Genomic DNA, 25,258 nt, shown 5'->3' on the forward strand with positions numbered 1-25,258 from the left:
ACAGGTGGTAATAAATGCTTCAAAGAAAATAAAGCTGGGTAAAAGGTTAAAGGGTGATGACATTGTGGAGATGACCATTTATTTAAAGTGTTAGGGAAACCCTCTTGAATAAAGATATATTTGCGCAGTGACCTTCAAGAAGTAAGAATTTAAGCCATGAAGATATCTCAGGGAAGATTGTTCGGGGCAAGGGAACAGCAAGTGTAAAAGCCTGAGACAGGAATATTCTTGGAATGTCTCCAAAGAATAGCAAGGAGGTTATTGTGGCTACAATGACTGAATTAGGTAGATAGAGGAGAAACAGTAAGACATAAGTGGACATCATTTAGGGCCAATGTGAGCTAGGGAGTGTTTTCAGGAGTAATATGATCTGGTACATTTTTAAAGGATTACTCTGGCTGTGAAGGCCACAAATTATAGTGGCTTGGGCCAAGGAGATACTAGTGGAGACGATGAGAAGTGGTTCAATTCTGTATGTACCATTGATCTTTGAACAACACAAGAGTTAGGTCAAAAATCAGTGTATAACTTTTGACTCCCTCAGAACTTGACTAATAGCCTACTGTTGACTGGAAACCTTACAGATAAAACATAAACTGTTGATAAACACATTTTATATGTTACGTGTATTATATATAGTATTCTTACAATGAAGTGAGCTAGTGAAAGAATGTTTTTAAGCAATCATAAGGAGGAGAAAATATATTTACTGCTCATTGAGCGGAAGTGGATCATCATAAAGGTCTTTATCCTTGTTGTCTTCACGTTGAGTGGGCTAAGGAAGAGAAGGGGTTGGTCTTGCTGTCTTGGATGGCAATGGCAGAAAAGGTGGAAGGGGAGGCAGAAGAGGCAAGCACACTCGTGTAACTTTTACTGAAAAACATTCATGAATAAGCAGACCCTTGGAGTTCAAACACATGTTGTTCAAGGGTCAACTACATCGTACTTGAAAGATGAAGCTAACAGGATTCATTGATGGATTGGATATAGGCTACAAGAAAGAAGGAAGTCAGGGTTGACTACAAGGTCTTGACCTAAGGAACTGGTAAAATAGGAGTTGCCAGCTACTGAGATGGGGAAGGCTGGTGGGAGAACATCTGGGAGTGTATAATGAAGAATTATCTTTTGGAAGTAGAATGGTGGTGATTTTGGGGAGTGGGGAAAATAGGGAAAATGTTTGTCAAGGGATTCAGAGGTTCAGTTATGCAAGATGAATAAGTTCTGGATACTTAATGTATAGAGGTATAGCAATGTGGATATAATTAACAGTGGTGTATTGTACACTTGAAATTTGCCAACCCAGTAGATCTTGTGTTCTCACTACAAGAAAAAGGGAAAATGGTAACTGTGAGGTGATGCATATGTTTAGTTTGTGGTGATTATTTTCACAGTGTGTACATACATCAGAACATTAAGTAGTATACCTTAAATATATACAGTTTTTGTAAATTGTACCTCAGTAAAGATGAGGGGCAAATTCGTTTTTCGATAAGTAAGGTGTCTACGACCATAGAGATGCTCTGAAGAAATTGGATGTTTACATTTCATGTACAAATAAGATCTATTCATCTTCATGTTATTTTAATGAACAGTTTGTGTTGATATATGTTTATTTATGCTTGATTCCTCAGTTAAATTGATGGTTTCTTCCAGTTGTCATTTCTTTTCTCATTCTTGAGTTCAGGCAGAATGTTTAAGACTATGATGATCAGAAATAAGACTGAGGCAACATGGTGAAACCCACCTCTACAAAAAATACAAAAATTAGCCAAGTGTGGTGATACACACCTGTAGTCCCAGCTACTCGGGAGGCTGAGGTGGGAGGACCACCTGAGCCTGGGTAAGTTGAGGCTTCAGGTGAGTCATGATTATGCCACTGCACTCCGATGTGGGTGCCAGAGTAAGACCCTTTCTCAAAAAAATAAATAAATAAAGGGAAATGAGACGAAAAGGAAGACTGCTATGCAGATAGACACAAAAGTTTTCTTCAATTGAGATACAATGCGGTGAAACTGTTTTAGAAAAACTAACCTGGTTAAAGTATTCCAAAAGGATGGGAAGTCAAGTATCTGTTAGAAAGTTTCTAAAGATGTCAAAAGAGGAGATTAATAAACTAACTCTGTCTTCTGAGATTATGTATTAACAGCATTTTGTAAAGTCTTTTTTAAAAGGCTAAATGTCTTGTCCAAGATCACATTGCTAATAATTGGAGCCATCAGAATTTGATCCAGTCTTCTGACTCCATATCCAATGCCCCTTTCTACTATGAAATAATACTAAAGCATGATATTGTTAGTGTTACCGACCTTAATTAAGCCTCTCACTTTATGGTTGTCTGCAGCCTTTGTAACTTAAATTATTGGCATTCTGATGGATCTTGTTTGGATGTACTTTCAAGCTCAAAAATAATTTTTAATGTAAAATTAGCTCTTTTTAATTTTGATAACAGAATGTCTGCTTGCCACTTATCAGTTAACTGTGATTTTTTTTGTTCCTTCAGGCTAAAGGTCATAAATCATAGCTGTAAGATTAGAACCTTTAAGAGTTTTCACCTTTAGTTTGGACATTTCTTTTGTTTTAAATTTTTCTTTTAATTTTCACATTTCTTATAAGGTTTCTTAGACAGTATTTATTAACAAATGGACTAATTAGAAGACTAAGAGAACCTGTAAGTGTAACTTGGAATTATTGCAAAGTTTAGGGTTAGAAATGAGCCTGTCATACAACAGAAAAGACAGCTTGTATCCTTAGATGTTGACATTTGGTGACTAAGCAAGGAACCAAGAGACAAAGTCAAGGTGAAGGTAGAGTTAGTGGGGGATTGTGCAAATTGAATACATCTTTGTTTGCCCAGTTACACTGAACAGAAACCATGATATAGCCTAAGGATAATTTAAATTTCTTTTAATAAAAGAACTACTTGAGAAACTATTGTCTGTCTCTTTATCTAGGATTGATTGGTTAGATTTTAGAAGCAACTCTGCTTAGCGCTTAGCTTCTTTTTTTCGTTTCTTATTTATTTATATATATTTTTTGAGATGGAGTTTCGATCTTGTTGCCCAGGCTGGAGTGCAATGGCACGATCTTGGCTCACTGCAACCTCTGCCTCCTGAGTTCAGACAATTCTTCTGTCTCAGCCTCCCAAGTAGCTTGGATTACAGGCGTGCACCACCATGCCCAGCTACTTTTGTGTTTTTAGTAGAGATGGGGTTTCACCATATTGGTCAGGCTAGTCTAACTCCTGACCTCAGATGATCTGCTGGTCTTGGCCTCCAAAAGTGCTCGGATTACAGGCGTGAGCCACTGTACCTGGCCAAACTTCTTTAATTTCTTCAAGTTTTGTGAAGCAGGATGGGACTGTTCTTTAAACATAGGTGTGTGACTTTCTGTCTGAAGTCATTTGTTATACAGCAATCAAATAGTGAATAGAGCTTATGAAGTTGTGAATTCTTATATCTTGATTAGAAATTATTATAGCCTATAAATATAGTATAATATTAGTTAAAACTTCAGCAGGTCTAATAGATGGTTTTACTGGAAGTCAAGCCCCTTGAGTTTTATACAGTTTTTTTTACCATTAAAGCACCTGTGACTTTAGTAAAATTATATAAACTGTCTAGTTTTCTCATATAATGAAGATGATGTTGCCACACTAGAGGTATTGTGAAAGGTTAGATAGCAAACCTATTAGCAAATATGTTGAGGAAATGCCACTTTCTTCTCTCATACTAGATAACTGAATCATACATTTTTGTTTTTAATCTCCTTTATATTCACTTTGTTTCTTGGAATGAACATTAATCTTTGGTTTGAGATAGTAGTTTATAATTGATATAGTTTACAGAAAGGATCTCCCTTTCAGGCATTTCTTAATGTAGTACTTCTTTAAGTGTATACTAGATCCATCTAAGTGTGTCTTTATTAAACTTTGGAATCAATTAGTCAAACTTTAATTGGATGCCTGCCAAGTACTGGGTTCTAAGCTCTGAGCCTTTATTATACTTGTTTGTATCGTACAAAAGGATGTTTTAATGAAACATCCTTTGGGATTGGTGTTTCATGAAGCATGTTTGGGGATATGCTGAATTAAAATAAATAAAACAAACTTCTAGTTAAGCATAACAGATTGAGTACTTGTTTAATGCTCTGCTCCCTCTCATCCCAAATCTCTACTAAAATGACAATAAAAGAATGAAAGAAAAGTGTGGGGTTTTTTTTTTTTTTTTTTTTTTTTGAGATGGGGTTTCACTCTTGTCACCCAGGCTGGAGTACAGTGGCGCTATCTCGACTCACTGCAACCTCCGCCTCCCGGGTTCAAGCGATTCTCCTGCCTCAGCCTCCTGAGTAGCTGGGATTACAGGTGCCTGCCACCATGCCTGGCTAATTTTGGTATTTTTAGTAGAGCAGGGTTTCACCATGTTGGTCAGGCTGGTCTCGAACTCCTGACCTTAGGTGATCCACCAACCTCGGCCTCCCAGAATGCCGGGATTACAGGCGTGAGCCACCACGCCTGGCTGGAAAGAAAAGTTTTAAGCCACAAAGTTTAAGCCACAAAGAGAAGAAAGCTGGAGAGTAGGGGATAGCACATAAGTGTCCACAAAATAGTAAAATAGTATAAGGGGGGTGGTAAATTGTCTTAGCAGAAAGCTGATACATAGACATTTCACAAGGAGAATGGAGTTAAGAATCTCAAGATGGTTCACATACCATTGAACCTTAGAAAGTTGAGTTTGAAGGCCTCCATTATCTGTGAAGGAAGTTGAGTTTGAAGACCTCCATTATCTGTGAAGGCAGAATGGGGTGGTTTCAGAAAACAGAATTGATTAAAAATTTTTAGATCCTGAAGATTCCTGGCTGAACAGGGTAGAACAAGGGGACTACCCAATGAAAGACTGGAGATTTACTCTCTAAAATGAGTATTTGAACCAGATTTAAACTTTAGCATAAATGATGATACAGCAAACAACAGAGAGGGAAATTAAGTCAAATGATGAGGCTTCTAGTCCTCTACCCAAGATCATTTTTCAGAGCACTGGCAATCTTGATTACTATTATTTTCCAAAGTAGGAGATAAGGGGCATCTTTTGGAAAACTGACTTGCCCAAAAGAAAAGACTTAAAGATAATGTCATTTGAGAGTCTCCCAATGAAATAACCAGATGTCTGCTTGATCACCCTACAGTGAAACAGCTGAAAGGCTCTGACCACCCATCTATACCATTTTCAATCAATATTTTAGTGTCCCACAAACAATCAAGGATCTCCAGATATTTGAGGAAATCAATATAATAAAGATGAAAACAGATACAAAAGGAACCTGATGGGACAGACCCATTGCTATAAAATAGGGAATAACTTAAAAAAACTTAATATCCTCAAAGCCTGAAAGAAGGGATGTTTTATCAATGATTTAAGAAAATAATATTTAAGAAAAGCTTTTAGAAGTTAAAATATTACAGCAAAATATGAAAATTCAACAGGAATAGAAGATAAGCTCATAAGTCTCAGAAAGCAGTACTTAAAGTCAAAGAGATGATAGGATATTCATTTAAGAGATTCAATATGAAATAATAAAATTTCAGAAAGGAAAATGCAAAATTTATTTTTTAAAAAGTAACACAAAGGGAATTTTTCTGTAATAGTAGAGCACAGGTGTCCAGATATGAAGAAATAATATAATACCTAGTAAATGAAAAAAGAATTATACCAGGTACTTCATAAAGTTCTAGAAGTCTGAGGATGACGAGAGAGAGAGTAAAAACAGACCACATAGAGGATTGGGGTTACAGAGTGTCATTAACAATAGTTGGAGTAGTGAAGCAATGCCTTGAAAACTCTACGGAAAATGATTACTAACCTAGAAAATTCTGTAACCTATCAAACTGTCCATCATGTATTAACTCAGAATTCCCACCCTTTTCCACTTCTGCTGGAGGATGTATATACTTCACTAAATGAGATAGTAAATGGAAGAACAATGTGAGATTCAGAAAATGAGTTCCAACTCAGGAAAAGATAAAGAGGACAAAGAGGATTATTAGGATAATGACAAAGGACAATCCCAGAATGACTATTGAACAACAGTTTTGAGAGTTACCAGTTCATAGGCCGGGCGCGGTGGCTCAAGCCTGTAATCCCAGCACTTTGGGAGGCCGAGACGGGCGGATCACGAGGTCAGGAGATCGAGACCCTCCTGGCTAACAAGGTGAAACCCCGTCTCTACTAAAAAATACAAAAAAAAACCTAGCCGGGTGAGGTGGTGGGCGCCTGTAGTCCCAGCTACTCGGGAGGCTGAGGCAGGAGAATGGTGTAAACCCGGGAGGTGGAGCTTGCAGTGAGCGGAGATCCGGCCACTGCACTCCAGGCTGGGCGACAGAGCGAGACTCCGTCTCAAAAAAAAAAAAAAAAAAAAAAAAAAAAAGAGAGAGTTACCAGTTCATATTGGACCAGGACAAAGAAAGAGTTTTGCAAGGAGAGTGGGGAACCAACTTCATGGATGAGTTGTTGTATCTGAGTGTATTAAACTCAGATTTATACTTTTGTTGTAGTTAGCTAAATTAATGGTGGATAATAAGGAAGAAAAGGAAAAGAAAAAACAAAGCCATTATTAACCCTAGGAAAATATCTGAAGCCAGCTAGGCGCAGTGGCTCATGCCTGTGATCCCAGCACTTTGGGAGGCGGAGGTGGGTGGATCACCTGAGGTCAGGAGTTCAAGACCAGCCTGACCAATATGGTGAAACCGCACCTCTACTAAAAATACAAAAATTAGCCAGGCATGGTGGTATACGCCTGTAGTCCTAGCTACTCAGGAGGCCGAGACAGGAGAATTGCTTGAACCCGTTAGGCAGAGGTTGCAGTGAGCTGAGATTGTGCCACTGCACTCCAGCCTGGCCGACAAAGCGAGACTCTGTCTCAAAAAAAAAAAAAAAAAAACGTAGAGTAGTATAAGGATGTTATTTAGAAATAAAGAAGTAAATGTTAGAAGAAACAGCCAAAGGATTTGATGAGTGCTTTGGGGAAGCAGAAATCAAGAGCGGGTATTTCCATAATTTTTCTTTATAAGTTTGGAAGTACTATATGACATCTTAAAGTATGTACATGCATTACTTTGATAAAAACTAAATGAAAAGGTGTATCACTGCCCTCCAAAAACAGACAAGTAGGGTGGATTTGTGAAACGATCTTCAGGAAACCACAATTTAGACAAATTCACCAGTATTGAATACTTTAGAGATTGTCATTGAAGCTGCTCAGTAATTATCTGAAAATTACCCAGAAATATGTGAAATAGCTTTTGGACTGGATTTTTACATGTAGCATTGCCCAGAGAAAACTAACAGTTCTTTCAGTAGAGAGCATTTTATCTAATGAAGGCTTTCTGAGATAGGTTTCCAAGTGAAAGAATGCTGTGTAAACACTACATACTCATTAAGTGTTGAGTGAATGCAACCTGAAACAAAACAACTCAGCATCCTTAGGGCATAAAAGACACTATGTAGGTATAGCACAGCAATTCTATGTCTAGCTGAAGGAACATGGTTATTTCTAAGAGTGTATCTGTGTACCTACCACACGTTTTTACTTCTTGCCTCATAAGCAATTTTTAAAATCAGTGTATCATCTTTTAGATACAGATTTTCAAAGGGGTAAGGCAGTAAGTTCCAGAACTCAGCCTGTTCGCCTGCCACTAACATTGAAATTACATTTGTTACAATAGTTCTGAGAGGGACTTGTGCAAAACCAAACAGCTGTTATATAATAACTAAAAAGGAAATTAGTATGCTATTAAGTAGAAAGTAGGTTATTACCAACTGGACTAACAGAAGTAAAACAAAATATATATGATCTTGCAGTGCAGGAAACAAGCCTCCTAGTTAGTGTGATTTATTTTGAACTATGTCAGTAGGCCCTTTGTGAGGCAAGCAAGGGGGAAAATTAAAAGGCAGTTGTCATATGCACTGTAGACAGGTCGTAAGCAGTGAAGCCACTAACGTTGTAACAAAAAGCTGTTTCAGACAGCACATCTACTTTTCCCTCTTAGTATAAAATTTGAAGAAAAGAACACACCTGAACTGGGTGCCAGTGGCTAAATGGTAATTTATGGTTAACAAGAGTTGATGGCCCCAGGCCCCCTAGTCAGCCTGTACTTGAGATAGCTACCTGTTTTCTAGATGATAGCTGGAAAAGAAATGTTAAGTGCATTGTTGATACTAAATAGCTTGACTTCTTGTGTATACCTTTTGTTACAAGATAGTTTAAGTTTGCATAAGGTAGCAGAAAATGTTGATTAGAATTTTAACTCACATGTTGTAAACATAGCAGGTTTTACATACTTCACCCAGTTTTCTCTATTGTGGCCTTTTATATTTTACTTATATTTGTAGCTTAACAAGATAAGATGAAATCGGCATTTGGGAAAATTGGCAGTATACTGGCATCAGTGCTGGTTTATAGCCTTTTTAGTAAAAATTAATACAAGCTAACCAAGTCCTTTTATGTCTTTGTACAGGAAACTCTTTATACAGTGAAACAGGAGGAGAGAAAAATGCAGCAATAAAGATAAATAAGGTTTGTTGAAACCAAGAGAGATCTTTTTCTTAAATAATAACACTTTAGTCCATAAATAACCAGTGCTTCAGGTGTATCAAAATATTTAAGTATAACTATTATTTACCTATTAGAGATATTTTTATTTGCAGTTTCACTAACTACTTTTTACTTTTCTAGCCTCAGAGATCAAATTGGAGTACAAATCAGTGCTTCAGAAATTTTTTCTGCAATATGTTTTCTTCTGTTAGTCACCCTGGAGAATCTTCCTTTACCTCCTATAGAGCTTATTGGTTAGTATTTTCTACTTTTAATTTATGCTGTTTATACTTGATGTTTAATTATTAACTTTGCTAGAAATTTAAACTCTGGGCCCAATATAATCTGAAAGGCCCACCTTGGTTTTTTTGCTTTAGTTTTTTTCTTTTCTTTTTTTTTAATTTTGGAATGTAAACTAGCTCTAGCCAAGAGAAAACCTGTTAATTTGGGGAGCTTCTCTATTGTGCAATGATTGCCTATGCCAGTGTGCTTTGTTTTCATTAATAAGTTGTTCTATATAAGCTCTTTATATAGAGAAGTAGGTTATTTATTAGATTGTGGGGATGTTACCTAAAGAAGAACCCTTTTAGAGCTGATCCATTCATCTTTGAATCCTAGTGACTGGCATGTAGATACAAAGTTGATATTTATGGAATTTGAAGATGAAATTGAGGCTTTAAAGTCACATATAGTTAGTTGAGCCAGCAGCACAGAATAAGATTGTGTGATTTAATTTTAGAGCTTGGCAAGGTACCAAAAAAAAATTATGTCTAAGTAGGCTTTTGAAAAGCTGAACTATGCCCATTTTTGGTTGCAGTCATCTTACCCTCCTTTATTTTCTTCTTTTGTCTTAGGCTTAGTTTCAAGCAGGAAACCATTGCACCTAGAATTTCTTTCTTTCAATAATAAGGATATTACTCTGACTTGACTTTATTTAAAAAATTCTGTCACTTAAGATGGAAATTCAAGGGTTATTTTTAACAAATAAATACAATTCTAATTTGCGATATAAAAATTGTACTTATTTTAGGAATGAGTTTATTTTGAAAGTGTTTAAATAGAAAAAAGCTCACATTCTGATAAGTGTGATTCATAATGCTAGGTACAAAAACGGCTGCTATTCTTTGTACGACCTAATTGTTTTTTTGAACCTAAAATTGTGAGATTCTGATGAAGGTCTAAAATTTATCTTTTAGTACAGAATTTATAGAAGCCAGTGAAATCAGTACATTGATTAGGCAGAAGAGACATGAACTGGAATTGTCATGGTTTCCTGATACATTACCTGGAATTGGAAGGTAAAACTAAAAAATTGTTTACTCAGGTGTTTACATGCTAACGTGAACAAGATAGCATTAGTACTTAAATACAGGGGTACCTTATTCAATTGTTATTTTCCTAAGGAAGTTTTGTGCAAATTAAACTTTGGTGTTTCAAATGCCCAACAAAGATTGTTATATAAAGGACCCCTTAGAAAGTAAAGAATCCTGAATTTATCTGTTTAACAAGTATAGCTGTGTATATGCTAGATTTATTTAAAAGGAGAGAACCTGAATATTAAGATTTATTATTAGTAATACATCTGTCACCATTCCTATACTGTTCTCCCATTCCAGTCTTACCTGTATGCTGTCAGCTGAATCACACTTTTACCATATTCCTCTCCTCAAAAATGTTCTTCTAAATAACTATTTGATCAAGTGCCTACTCTACCCTGACACTCATGACTTTCTGTAATCTCGTTTTTTATTTCTTAGTTTAGTCCTGAAGCTACTAAGATGGTGCTAGATATGTAATATATACTTAAATCAAGCTCCTAAGTTAAGATTAGGGTCGCTGCCTTAGTGTTATATTAATTCCTATAACGTATTATGACTTTATTTTATATGTCACTATAATATAGTTCTGTATAGGGCATTCACCCTCTAGGAATGATGGCAGAACATAATAGAAGTCAAATGAAGAAGTCCAGATGTATGTACTATGAAACTCTTCCTTATAGTTACTTATTTTTATACATGTACAAGTTACATTTTTTTTCTCCATGCTTCTCTTCTCCTGCTCCAGAATCTCACCTTATACTGAATCAGATAGTCTTTTGTTAGGAGACCTAAATGAATAAGAAACAAAAATGCTGAGAAGTGGTTTGGGTTTGAATGGAGAAAATTTGAAGGGGAGGAAGTCTTAACAGGTCTCTAGGGACACTGAGAACTTTGAAGAGCAGTCCCCAGGTCGAGGAATTTTAGAATATAACATAGTGATATAAATCAGTTCCTTGGTTGCCTGGAAAGGAGGGAGAAGGATTACAAAGGAGTGTGAGGACACTTTCTGCAGGGGTGGAAATGTTCTCTTTCTTGATTGGGGTGGTGGTTAACACAGACATATATATATATATATTTATATATGTATACACTTTGGTCAAAAGTTACCAAATGTACTCTTAAAATCTGTGCATTTTATGTTGAATTACACCTCAAAGTTGATTTTATTTTTTTAGACTAGTGAAGAACATGATGAAAGCTGGAAAATATCTTGTCAAAATACTACATAAATTATTTCAAAGAGAAACGTCTGTGTTAAGTTGCTTTCGTCTTTTCTTTGCCATGAATTTATCAGAAAAACATAGTTTTAAAGATTTTTTTCTGAATTGCAGCCAGTTGGTAGCTATCTTCAGACAAGGAGTAACCTTGAATTTACATTTTTAGTTATTTGAGCAAAAAACGTTTTAAGCACTGTATTTTAATATTGCTAACCTGATTTAGAGAATTAATACTTTTAGATTGCTGGTTTAATTTTTTAAACCATTTAAACAAAAATGTCTTTATTATGTTTTCAGAATTGGTTTTATACCCTGGAATGTTGAAACAGAAGTCCTTCCTCTCATTTCTTCTATGTTGCCAAGAACTATTTTTCCAACAAGTACCATATCTTTACAACATTTTGGTAAAGTTTGTGAAATCATTTTCTATTTTTAAAATTATTATTACTGTTTTCTTCCAGTTTCATAAAAATGTGTGTTTGATGACTTAGAAAAGCTGTAAAGTAAGGCATAGTAACTTGTAAATACTTCTATAAATGTTTGGGCAGCGACTTAACTTTAAAATTGCTTCAACTATATATATCTTATATACACACACAATGGAATATTATTCTGCTACAAAAAGAAGGAAATCTTGTCTTTTGTGCCAACATGGATGAACCTGGAGGACATTATTCTAAGTGAATAAGGCAGGCACAGAAAGAAATACCACATGATCCGAATCTAAAAAAGTTGATCTCATAGAACTAGACTGTAGACTAGGGGGTGGGGTGGAGGTTGTTGGTCAAAGGATAGAAAGTTTCAGCTAGATAGAATAAGTTCTAAAGGTCTATTGTGTAACGTGATGACTATAATAATGCAGTTGACCCTTGAAAAACACAGGTTTTAACTGGGTGGTGACATTTATTCATGAATTTAAAAAAATAAATATATTGGAAAATTTTTGGAGATTTGCAACAATGAAAAAACTCATAGACAAATCACATAGCCTATAAATAGTGAAAAAATTAAGGAAAAGGTATGTCATTAATGCATGAAATATATGTAGATACTAGTCTATTTCATCATTTACTACCATAAAATACATACAAATCTATGATAAAAAGTTAAAATTTATCAAAACATATACACACTCAAACTAAATGGTTCCACCATTTGCAGTCATGAGAAATGTAAACAGCTATAAAGATACAGTATTAAATCATAACTGAGTAAAATTAAATATAGTGCATATTTACCAGTGTAACAATTTTTGTGCCCGCCACCTATTGCTATTTTGGTGAGCTCAAGTGTTGTGAATATCTGGGAGGCTGAGGCTATGATGAGCTGTGATTGCACCACTGCACTCCAGCCTGTGCAACAGAACAAGAGCCTGTCTCAAAAAAAAAAAAAAAAAAACCCGCAAAACTTGGTGTAATGTAATCATCTCCATGTGAGCATTTGTCTTTCTAATAGATTGCATATCACAGTAAAAAGTGATCTCTTGCAGTACTTGCGTATTTTTCATAGTGTTTAGTGCAATACTGTAAACCTTGAGTAACACCTTTGGGACCCACATAAAGTGCCATTAGTGATGTAGGAAGTGCTCCCAAGAAGCAAAGTTATGGCTTTATAAGAAGAAGTTTAATTCCTTGATAGGAACTGATCGAGATCTATAGCTACAGTTGCCCACCATTTCAGACAGATAATTCATCTTGTAAACAAATGATATATTTAAAAAAAGATATAAACTTAGGGTATCAATAAATACAGTACAGCACTGCAATGTACTTTCTCTTATGATTTTTGTAATAACCTTTTCTTTAGCTTCTTTTATTGTAAGAATACGGTATGTAACACAGTATGTAACATTTTTAAATATGTTAATTCACTGTTATCGGTAAGGAGTCTGGTGAACAACAGTTAAGTTTTGGGGAGTAAAAACTATGCCAGTTTTGACTGTGCAGGGGTTGGTGCTCCTAATCCCTGTGTTGTTAAAGGGTCAACTATATCTGAAAATTGCTAGAGAGTGGATGTAAAGTGTTCTCACTAAACAAATTGTAACTATGTGAGGTAGCGCATATATTAAGTAGCTAGATTTGGTCATTCCACAATGTTTATGTACTTCAAAACATCATGTTGTACATGGTAAACACACAGTTTTATCTGTCAGTTTTAAAAATAAAAAATATTCCAACTAGAAACTCTGTTCTACAGTCTTTAGAAATTACAACTTGGAGGCTTTGAGGAACGGATTCGAAGTCTCCTGTTTCAGGCTTTCATATCCAAACCATAGATCTTTAGAAGTAACATCTATTAATTAATTATTAATAAATAGTTTGAGTCTTTATTAATTCATGAATAACTTGACCATTTTCTCTCTCCTTTTGCCTAGATAATCCCAGGTCACGGCCGGGCACAGTAGCTCACGCCTATATTCCCAGCACTTTGGGAGGCCGAGGCAGGCAGATCACTTGATTTCAGCTTGGGCAACATGGCGAAACCCTGTCTCTATTAAAAATACAAAATAGCTGGACATGGTAGCGCATGCCTGTAGTCCCAGCTACCCGGGAGGCTGAGACGGGAGGATCGCTTGAGCCTGGGAGGTTGAGGCTTCTGTGAGTGATGATTGATCCAGTGATCACGCCATTGCACTCCAGCCTGGGTGACAGAATGAGACCCTGTCTCCAAAAAAAAAAAAAAAAAATTAAGCAAGTAGCAGTTGCAAGACCAAAAGTTATTTTCCTTTTTTTTCTCTATAAAATTGCCCACTTGGACCAAATCTAGTTATAACTTATTTCAGTGTCATTAAGAAAGTTGATGAATACCTCATTATTACTCAGAAGTTAGTAGCTATGCATTTATTAATAGTTTTATTTGTAAGTATTTTGTTTCACTGTGTTGCAGACTGTTTTATGCTAAAATTAGCTAAAGCCAAATTCCTGTTTCTTAAAACACATATTTTTTGCCTTTTTTAAAAAAAAAAAATATTAGGTACTTCTTGCAAGGGATATGCATTAGCACATCCTCAAGAAGGGGAAGAAAAGAAGCAAACTTCTGGTACATCAAATACCAGAGGATCAAGACGAAAACCTGCAATGACAACTCCTACAAGGAGGTCTACACGTAACACGAGAGCCGAAACAGCCAGTCAGTCTCAGAGATCCCCAATATCAAACAATTCTGGGTGTGATGCCCCAGGTAACAGTAATCCATCTTTAAGTGTTCCCTCTTCAACTGAGTCAGAAAAGCAAAGAAGACAGGCTCCAAAACGGAAGTCTGTAAGAAGAGGAAGAAAACCACCTTTACTGAAAAAGAAACTTCGGAGCTCTGTAGCTGCCCCTGAAAAATCATCTTCCAATGATTCAGTAGATGAAGAAACAGCAGAATCTGACACATCACCTGTGTTAGAAAAAGAGCACCAATCAGATGTAGACAGTAGTAACATTCGTACTCTGCAGACACATGTAGAAAACCAGTCTGCTGATTGCTTGAAAAGTTGCAATGAGCAAATAGAAGAAAGTAAGAAGCATACTGCAAATCATGATACAGAGGAAAGAGTAGAATCTTCATCTTCTGAGTCTTGTGCTCAGGATCCTCCTATGCCAGCTGGTGAGGAAGGGGAGGTTAAAAAACTTGAGAATACAGGTATAGAGGCTAAAGTTTTGTGTTTGGGAAGTGAGTTTTCTAAAAATATTTTTGAAAAAGGAGGTGATCCATTGGAAAAGCAAGACCCGATATCTGGACTTTCAGAATCAGAGGTAAAGGCAGATATATGTACAGTTCATCTTCCAAATGATTTTCCTACATGTTTAACATATGAAATCAAAGTGCACCAACCTGTATCTAGTCCCCTAAGTGAGTTATCTGAGAATGTAGAGTCAGTGGTTAATGAGGAAAAAATGACAGAGAGTTCCATAGTAGAAGTTACTGAACATAAAGATTCTACACTAAAAACAGAGGAGCTTATAGAGAGCCCCAAGTTAAAATCTTCTGAGGGTGAAATGATACAAACGGTGGACAGACAATCTATTAAGAGCCCAGAGGTTCAATTGCTTGGGCGTGTTGAAACTGAAGATGTAGAAATAATTGCAACATGTGATACTTTTGGGAATGAAGATTTCAATAATATTCAAGACTCTGAAAATAATTTATTAAAAAATAATCTTATGAACACCAAATTGGAAAAATCTTTAGAAGAAAAGAATGAATTGCTGACCGAACATCCTAGATCTACAGAGTTGCCCAAAACACACATTGAACAGATTCAGAAGCATTTTAGTGAGGACAACAATGAAATGATACCTATGGAGTGTGATTCATTTTGCAGTGACCAAAATGAACCTGAAGTTGAACCATCTGTAAATGCTGATCTTAAGCAAATGAATGAAAATTCTGTGACACGCAGTTCCGAAAATAATATGCCGTCTTCTGATCTTGCAGATGAAAAGGTTGAAACTGTTTCTCAACCATCTGAAAGCCTAAAAGATACCATAGATAAAGCCAAAAAGCCTCGTGCTCGAAGATCTAGATTTCATTCTCCATCTACAACTTGGTCTCCCAACAAAGACACTCCACAAGAAAAGAAGCGGCCCCAGTCTCCATCTCCCAGAAGAGAAACTGGGAAAGAAAGCAGAAAGTCTCAATCACCATCTCCTAAGAATGAGTCAGCCAGAGGCCGGAAAAAATCCCGTTCTCAGTCCCCAAAAAAAGATATTGCAAGAGAAAGGAGACAATCTCAGTCTCGGTCTCCAAAAAGGGATACTACTAGGGAAAGCAGAAGATCTGAATCACTGTCCCCAAGAAGAGAAACTTCTAGAGAGAACAAAAGATCTCAGCCAAGAGTGAAAGATTCCTCCCCAGGAGAAAAATCCAGGTCCCAGAGCAGAGAACGAGAAAGTGATAGAGATGGGCAGAGGAGAGAGAGAGAGAGGAGAACCAGAAAGTGGTCTAGGTCCAGATCTCATTCTAGGTCCCCCTCAAGATGTAGAGCAAAAAGTAAGAGTTCATCATTTGGTAGAATTGACAGAGATAGTTACTCTCCCCGGTGGAAGGGAAGATGGGCAAATGATGGTTGGAGATGTCCACGAGGAAATGATCGGTACAGAAAGAATGACCCAGAGAAACAGAATGAAAATACAAGAAAAGAAAAAAATGACATCCATCTAGATGCTGATGATCCAAATTCTGCTGACAAACATAGAAATGACTGTCCCAGTTGGATAACAGAAAAAATAAACTCTGGGCCTGATCCAAGAACCAGAAATCCAGAAAAGTTGAAAGAGTCTCACTGGGAAGAAAATAGAAATGAAAATTCAGGAAATTCTTGGAATAAAAACTTTGGTTCTGGTTGGGTATCTAACCGTGGTAGAGGCAGAGGCAACCGTGGCAGAGGCACTTACAGAAGTAGTTTTGCCTATAAAGATCAGAATGAAAATAGGTGGCAAAATCGAAAACCCCTCTCAGGGAATTCAAACAGTTCAGGGAGTGAATCTTTCAAGTTTGTAGAACAGCAGTCCTATAAGCGGAAAAGTGAACAGGAGTTCTCATTTGATACACCAGCAGATAGATCTGGATGGACATCTGCATCTAGCTGGGCTGTGAGAAAGACTTTGCCAGCAGATGTACAAAACTACTACTCGCGACGAGGCAGAAATTCTACAGGTCCACAGTCTGGATGGATGAAACAAGAGGAGGAAACATCTGGACAGGGTAATGTATTCTTGTTGGTTTATTGATACTGTTTTATTTGAAGAATTATAAATTTAATATGTTATTTGTATGAGTTGAAATGATCCTTATTTGTAGTTTTTATAATAAGCTGAACCCTAGTTGTTTACAGGTCACTTTCCATTATATAAATGTATATACACATACATTTATCTACATAAGTATATTATTAACGCTACCTTTGCTGCAGACCTTGCCAAAGACTTAAATATTTTCAGCACTGTTTGCTACAGTAAGAGTTTGGGATATTCCTATGCAGGATTTAACCTCTAATTTGTTGATTTCAGATATGTGTACTTTTAATTTTTTTGATAATCGTTCTCATACAAATAAAATAAGCCATTGTTTTAATAGTAAAGATTTATATTTCCTTTTTTTTTCTTTTAAGAACATTGCAAGAAAAGGCTGTTGAAGATATAAAATTGAATAATATTATAATTTAGTAACTAAATTTTATGTGATTTTTTTTTAACTAGTCAGTTTCTTCATCTACTGATTGTTGATGTATGTTTTACATGAACTTATTCTTAAAACATATGTTCAGGTGAATGTTTGTTTTGTTTTTCAAGGTGGAGTTTCTCTTTTTTTGCCCAGGCTGGAGTGCAATGGCATGATCTTTGCTCACTGCAGCCTCCACCTCCTGGGTTCAAGCAATTCTCCAGCCTCCCGAATAGCTGGGATTACAGGCGCCCACCACCACACCTGGCTAATTTTTGTAATTTTTTAGTAGAGACGGGGTTTCACCATGTTGGCCAGGCTGCTCTCGAACTCCTGACCTCAGGTGATCCGCCCACCTCAGCCTCCCAAAGTGCTGAGATTACAATCTTGGGCCACCGCGCCTGGCCAAATGTTTTCTTTCAGTTAGAAAATCAGTTCACATTATTTAGAAATGACAGGATTAAATTAAGCAATTGGAGATTGGTACTGTTATACTGAGCCTATTAATTGCTATTTAATTTTACTGTAACCAGTGCTTGTTTCTCTGTCTACAGAGATTTATAACATGACTTTTTTTCACAAGCTTTTTTTCTTTTGATAGATTCTAGCCTAAAAGACCAAACAAACCAGCAAGTTGATGGTTCTCAGCTACCTATAAATATGATGCAACCACAAATGAATGTAATGCAGCAACAAATGAATGCACAACACCAGCCTATGAATATCTTCCCATATCCAGTGGGTGTTCATGCTCCTTTGATGAACATCCAACGCAATCCATTTAACGTTCATCCTCAGCTACCCTTGCATCTCCACACAGGAGTGCCCCTTATGCAGGTAGCCGCTCCTACCGGTGTATCTCAGGGACTACCACCACCACCCCCCCCTCCCCCACCATCCCAACAAGTCAACTACATTACTTCACAACCAGATGGAAAGCAATTGCAGGTATGTTTTTAGCAACTCAAGTTTAATCAATATAGCCATTGTAAACATTTAGCTGTTCAGGACAGATGTTCAAAAAAAGGCATCCTGGCATTCAAAAACAATTTGTTTATTTGATTTTAGTTATGGTAAACCTTCATAGTCCCTCTTTCACTATCCTCAAAACCCCCCAACTCCCAAATTAGAAAATTAATTAAATACTTATTACCAAATCCAAGCTACATATATGCTGTTACTTATATCTGAACAGGATTTTTTTTTTCATATTAAGTAAACCAAATTATAAGCCAAAGTAGAATCAAGTGGTGGGCGCTGTACATTTTTCTGCTGTTTTGCATTGTTTGGGGGGGTTATATGGGGCGGTGGGAACTAGTGATTAAGTGCTATGATGAAGCTTTTATTGTCTTGTTCAGACAAACACTAGATAAAGCTGTTCATTATCCATTACCATCTGTGTTTCATTTTCATGAATTTATCATGCTGAAAAGAAAGGAGAAGTGCCTCTGTGAGACATAGAAAATGTGAATAATTTGCAAACATTGTGTTGCTTATAATTTTATGACTGCCTTTAAAAAATTTTAGAATCCTAGGCAGGCATGGTGGCTCACACCTGTTATCCCAGCACGTTGGGAGGCCAAGGCAGGTGGATCAGTTGAAGTCAGGACTTCGTGACCAGCTTGGCCAACATGGTGAAACCCCATCTCTACCAAAAATACAAAAATTAGGCCAGGCACGGTGGCTCACGCCTGTAATTCCAGCACGTTGGGAGGCCAAGGCAGGTGGATCAGCTGAAGTCAGGACTTCGTGACCAGCTTGGCCAACATGGTGAAACCCTGCCTCTACTAAAAATACAAAAATTAGCTGGGTGTGGTGGTGGGCACCTGTAATCCCAGCTACTCAGGAGGCTGAGGCAGGAGAATTGCTTGAACTCAGGAGGCAGAGGGTGCAGTGAACCAAGATCGTGCCACTGCACTCCAGCCTGGGTGACAGAGCAAGACTCTGTCTCAAAAAATATATATATATACAAAAATTAGCCAGGCATGGTGATGCATGCCTGTAATCCCGGCTACTTGGAGGCTGAGGCTTGAGAATCACTTGAACCAGTAGTCGGAGATGCAGTGAGCCAAGATNCCACTGCACTCCAGCCTGGGTGACAGAGCAAGACTCTGTCTCAAAAAATATATATATATAAAAATTAGCCAGGCATGGTGATGCATGCCTGTAATCCCGGCTACTTGGAGGCTGAGGCTTGAGAATCACTTGAACCAGTAGTCGGAGATTGCAGTGAGCCAAGATTGCGCCACTGCACTCTAGCATGGGAGAGAGTGAGAGTTTGTCTCAAAATAAATAAATAAATAAAATAAATAAATAAATAAATAAATAAAAGAAAAGTAGAATCCTGACAGTACGATAGAGTTGAAAGAATAGGGAAATTGGATTTTAGTATCTTGTATCTTAATCTTTTTCTCCTATCAACTTACTACAAGCCATTTGATTTTACTGCCTTTATTTTTTCCAATCTTTAAAGTGGGGGCACTTATTTTCGTTAATATTCCTGAAGATCCTTGCAGGAAGATACAGTTCTTTAAAGGCTCTTCTCCTTCTCCTTGTTTTTAGGGTTGCTGTCAGAATGTTACAATACATATATATAATTTAAAACTCATCTTGACATATCTAAATAAGGTCCTGTTTAAAAGTGTTACTCATTTTTCTTTAAAGGGCCCTTTAGATATAATTACCTGAAATATGCATTTTTGTTTAGTACTAAGGTTGGTTTGCTTTGTGTTTTTTAATGTTATTTCTAATACATCACTAAAAGACTTCTATCGAGTACAAGTAATTTATTAACTGATGATAACTCTTTAAAACAGGGTATTCCTAGTTCTTCTCATGTAAGTAATAACATGAGTACACCAGTTTTGCCTGCTCCAACAGCAGCCCCAGGAAATACGGGAACGGTTCAGGGACCAAGTTCTGGTAATACTTCGTCATCAAGTCACAGCAAAGCCTCTAATGCTGCTGTAAAATTGGCAGAAAGCAAAGTAAGTGTTACAGTGGAAGCCAGCGCAGATAGCTCGAAGACAGACAAGGCAAGTTCAAGGTTGAGAGCAACCTCCATAATTCTGTATATGATAAAGGTGAAAAATATCAGCTTTTTATTGTATGAGTGGTGAAGGGAATTTCTTATTGGCAGTCTAAATGCCAGTATTATTTGAAGGATTCTCTCTAGATGAGTTGATGTCCAGTAAATTATTAGTAATACTTTATAATTGTTTTTAGAAATGTTTGATATGTTTTAGTAAATAAACTGTTTTGTATTTGTCACGTTAATAGTTGGAGAGTCTCTTACTGTAAATGTGAAATATTTCAGTTGTTTGAAATTTCGTGAGAGCGTATGACTGGTAAATAATAAATTACACATTTTCTTCTCATCAGAAATTGCAAATTCAAGAAAAAGCAGCACAAGAGGTAAAATTGGCCATTAAGCCATTTTACCAGAATAAAGATATCACCAAGGAAGAATATAAAGAAATTGTACGGAAAGCAGTAGATAAAGTAAGTTATGCCTTTAGTGAAGTATGTGCACATTGTTTTGAACCACCTCTGTTTTAATAAATGAATGCTGAAGTTTAATTAAAATAATAAAAGCTAGCTCCTACTAATTCCTGTCTACTTTTTTGCCTTTTGACTAGTTTGTATGAGATAATGAAACATGAAAATAAGTCTGGTTATCTCTTTGGGGTTGTTTTTCACAAAGCTTTCTATTTTGGCTTTTATCGCTTTAAGCATGAAAAATGTTTACCCCTCACCCCTTTTTTCTTAGGTTTGTCATAGTAAGAGTGGAGAAGTAAATTCTACTAAAGTGGCAAATCTGGTTAAAGCTTATGTAGACAAATACAAATATTCACGGAAGGGGAGCCAAAAGAAAACTCTGGAAGAACCTGTGTCTACTGAAAAAAACATAGGCTGAAATGGGGAACGCTGTCAAAGACATTATCAGGATATCTGCAAAGTGCAATTTCAACATGTACCATTAACTGAAAATCATACATAACTGTGATTGAAATTTGGTTTTGATAAAATTATTTTTTTAACATAGGATATGATGTTTTGTTCTAAATAAATATAGATCTGCACTGAAACTTCTGTATCCTTCCTTCCCCTCCAACCTCCCCCACAAAATTCAAGGGAAAGTAAAGGGTTGAAAGGAATGTGCATCTTTACTAGGACTGTGTTATAGTGTGGATACTGAAAGATGCATAGCTTTTTGATTAGAGCAATGGAGTGCATAAATTAGAAACTTCTAAGTGCACTGGTTTTCAAAGAGATATATATAAAATGCATTTATTCTGTCAGGTTAAAATATAAAGTATGATCTTTATGATTGATTTTTTCCCTCTAATTATAGAAAGTTAAATAATGTATTACCATGAAAAATGTTTCTAATATTAAATAGAACATATCAGTTGCAGAGTTCCTAATGTGTATTTTTAAAGCACATATCTGAATAAATTACCTAGATAGAAAAAAATTATCACGAGTAAAATTTAGTGTTCAAAACATTGAGACATTCTTCACCTATTGTATGACCAAATAAAGGTTATGCTGCTTGTTTTTCTTTTGTGCCTTTTTTTTTTTTTACCCCGAATTGAGATAAGCAGTTTGACTTACTAGATTACAACTTTGGCAGTTCAAAGTCTTTGTTGAAGACTTTGAGGAAAAGATTTGGAAAATTGTTGACTTTCGGCCAGGCATGATGGCTCACGCCTGTAATCCCAGCACTTTGGGAGGCCGAGGCGGGTGGATCACCTGAGGTTAGATCGAGACCAGCCTGGCCAACATGGTGAAACTCTGTCTCTACTAAAAATACAAAAATTAGCCAGGCATGTTGGTGCATGCCTGTAATCCCAGCTAATCGGGAGGCTGAGGCAGGAGAATCAGTTGAACCCAGGAGGCAGAGGTTGCAGTGAGCCGAGACCATGCCATTGCACTTCAGCCTGGGCAACAGGAGCAAATCTCCGTCTCAAAAAACAAAATGTTGACTTTGTAGAAATTATGTTCTTTCATAGTATCTTCTTCTACCCATTGCAGATGATAAATTATTTGTGCCAATTTGAGAACTGCTGTTAAGCTGTTATCCTCCCTTCCTTGGGACTAAGAATTACAAGACTCATGGCACTGGCATAAAGTCGTTGTTTAATCACTGATGAAATTATTTTCACACTTGTTACAATGAATGAAGTGTTAATTTGGTGATCAGGTGGTAGCCATTAGCCATGTTGCAAAATTCTAAAATTCTAGCCAATAAAACCTGTGTTTTAGAAACGCAGGGCAAAGTTAAATAATGGAGTCTTGTTTAGCCTTTCAGGGACTAGGGATTTGTTTTTTTGTTTTGTTTTGTTGTTTGTTTTCCTCTTTTTAGTACTAGAATATCTCAGTTTTTATAAAAGGTAAGTTTAAAATGTTTATCGGGCCATTATTTTAACTGAAAGAACAGTGGGTTTTCTCCATGATAAACTCTGATTCCAGTAAGAATTTTCAGTACATACCAAGTACCTGGAGAGTTCTTCAGATAAGTTAATGGATCCAAGGAGATACATGCCTCAGTGAGATAAACTGACCCTTTTACTAGCTAAACTAGCCAGAGCAATACTCTGTAGAACTGTGCTTTTCTAAAGTAAGGATTATCTGTTTCTCAATTTTACATGCATAATACTTTTCCTGGTGCTAGCTTTGATAGGCAAAATATTTTGAAATGTTGGCCCCATAATGATTGTGCTAGTTCATAAGCTTTGTTAAGTTATGAGTGTAATCATAAAAATATTTCCAAGCAGTGTTTGACCTTCATTCTACATTTCTGGGCATTTGTAATATGGTATTCTACTGGTATATATTTTTAAAGTTTGCATTTAGATTATGATAAAGAAATTTCAAGTGTATTTCTCCTAATAAAGTATTATGACAGTGTTTCAGAATATCAAGGCACACCTCCTTAGTTGTTTTAGGTTAGAACTCTACAAACAATTTTGTGAATGTTCAAAGTATTTTGAGTTAAAGCTAGTTCATACTTTGAAATTTTTGCAGCAAATTGCTGTGTCTAAGTTGATTAATCACACAATACATGCTTTTCCTGCATTTTCTTTCAGTGACATTTGAGAACTGGGTGACATTTTAAAATGTGCTTTATACCTTTTAGCTTTTGCAAACAAGTTCTAAAGTTTTGGAGCAAAAGTGGTGTGGTCAAGAGTTGAAGTCTCATATATCTTTAGTAGCACTCCCATGAATTATTTCCATGACAATAACAAGTGTGTGTTCCATATCTGATGGGGGCACTGGTTAGACTGCATTAATAGCTAATGAAGTGTGTTATTTGATTAGAATTCAAACTTTTAAAATTTTGAAATGTTTAAGAATGTATTAGAAAATGCATGCTTTATGTTGAAAAAATACATTGCTTTAACATTCCTCATTCTTTAAGAAATTTATGTTAATTTTGCATGGGCACAAACTTAATCAGAAACATTTTGTGGAGTTACATTTCTTGTTATTTATCAAGGTTCAGTATTGACTTGATCTTTGAAACCTTGGTCCCTTTCATTTACTAGTCACATTGACCAATATTGTATAGAAATGCCTAGAATTTTGAGACTAATAGTAGTTATCCGTTAACATTCTAAAAGTTTTGTGCTTTTTAAAATTTGTTTTGGTAATTACCACATTTTTTTCTCTTACCTTCCTTTAAATGGCCACAGTGTATACTGCTTGAATATTCCATCCAAAAGATGTAGCTTCAGAAGCACAGTGATTGCCCCAGGGTCCATGAGATATTGTTTTTATTATGAAGTTGGAGTGCTGTCTACTGAAATTATACTCTTAAATAAATATGTATGTAGTGTGTAATATTTTCTAATAAATTCTTTTGATAAACTAATGTCTTTAACATTTTATTAAGTTTCCAGGGGAATGGTGACTTCTCGATTATAATTCCTTACAAATGTGTTGAAGTGTTACTTGGATTTGTACCAAAGTCATTCGCATCATGGTTCCATAATACCCAAGCTCTGAAGCAACCTTAGAGTTAGCTATAAGCATATATTTTAATGGCATTTCCCCTAATTACATAATTATTGTAAGAAATTAGAAAAACTATAGTAAATGTGTAAAAGGAGAAAAATCACCTGTAATCCTACCAAAGGTAACAACTAATGCCAAACAAGCTGCACATAATTATGTTGTAACCTTTCATTTTCACTTAATGATGTACTGAGAATTTTCTATTTGAATAAAAATTACAGCTTACTTTTATTTTATGCATAAAAAATGATATATACTGGCTGTATAGTATTCTTTTTTTTTTTTTTTTTTTTTTTTTTTTGAGATGGAATATCGCTCTGTTGCCCAGGCTGGAATGCAGTGGCACCATCTCAGTTCACTGCACCCTCCACCTTCCGGGTTCAAGCAATTCTCCTGCCTCAGCCTCTTGAGTAGCTGGGATTACAGGCACCTGCCACCATACCTGGCTAATTTTTGTATTTTTAGTAGAGATGGGGTTTCACTGTGTTGGTCTTGAATTCCTGACGACCTCAAGTGATCTGCCTGCTCAGCCTCCCAAAGTGCTTGAATTACAGACGTGAGCCACTGCACCTGGCCCAAATGGCTGTATAGTAGTCTATAACATGACTGTACCATTAAAACAATCCTCCACTGTTGGATATTAAGTTGCCTTTTTTTCTTTTTTTGAGGCGGTAGTTCGCTCTTGTCACCCAGGCTGGAGTGCAATGGTGCGATCTCGGCTCACTGCAACCTCTGCCTCCCAGGTTCAAGTGATTCTCCTGCCTCAGCCTCCTGAGTAGCTGGGATTACAGGTGCCTGCCACCATGCCTGGCTAATTTTGGTATTTTTAGTAGAGACGGGGTTTCACCATGTTGGCCAGGCCAGTCTCGAACTCCTAACCTCAGGTGATCTGCCCACCTCAGCCTCCCAGAGAGCTGGATTACAGGCATGAGCCACTGTGTCTGGCCTAAGTTGCTTTTATGAATA

General features: G+C 36.5%; 1 protein-coding gene across 2 annotated transcripts in view; it reads left to right on the forward strand.

Moving 5' to 3' along the window:
• The window catches only part of SCAF11 (SR-related CTD associated factor 11), a 76,247-nt gene extending 52,098 nt beyond the window's left edge, over positions 1-24,149 (forward strand). Inside the window, exons 7-15 of one of the 2 annotated variants that reach the window (XM_017881132.1) lie at positions 8,510-8,568; positions 8,728-8,840; positions 9,783-9,884; positions 11,423-11,529; positions 14,099-16,816; positions 17,874-18,220; positions 20,089-20,307; positions 20,654-20,773; positions 21,042-24,149. In XM_017881132.1, the coding sequence (XP_017736621.1) occupies positions 8,510-8,568; positions 8,728-8,840; positions 9,783-9,884; positions 11,423-11,529; positions 14,099-16,816; positions 17,874-18,220; positions 20,089-20,307; positions 20,654-20,773; positions 21,042-21,188 (3,932 nt within the window). In that variant the 3' untranslated portion in view covers positions 21,189-24,149. The remainder of the gene's footprint in view (positions 1-8,509; positions 8,569-8,727; positions 8,841-9,782; positions 9,885-11,422; positions 11,530-14,098; positions 16,817-17,873; positions 18,221-20,088; positions 20,308-20,653; positions 20,774-21,041) is intronic. The other variant, XM_017881133.1, reaches the window with a different exon arrangement.
• The last annotated feature ends 1,109 nt before the right edge of the window (positions 24,150-25,258 follow it).

The sequence above is a fragment of the Rhinopithecus bieti genome, unplaced genomic scaffold (assembly GCF_001698545.2).
Source record: "Rhinopithecus bieti isolate Rb0 unplaced genomic scaffold, ASM169854v2 scaffold_12732, whole genome shotgun sequence".
Classification (NCBI taxonomy): Eukaryota; Metazoa; Chordata; class Mammalia; order Primates; family Cercopithecidae; genus Rhinopithecus; species Rhinopithecus bieti.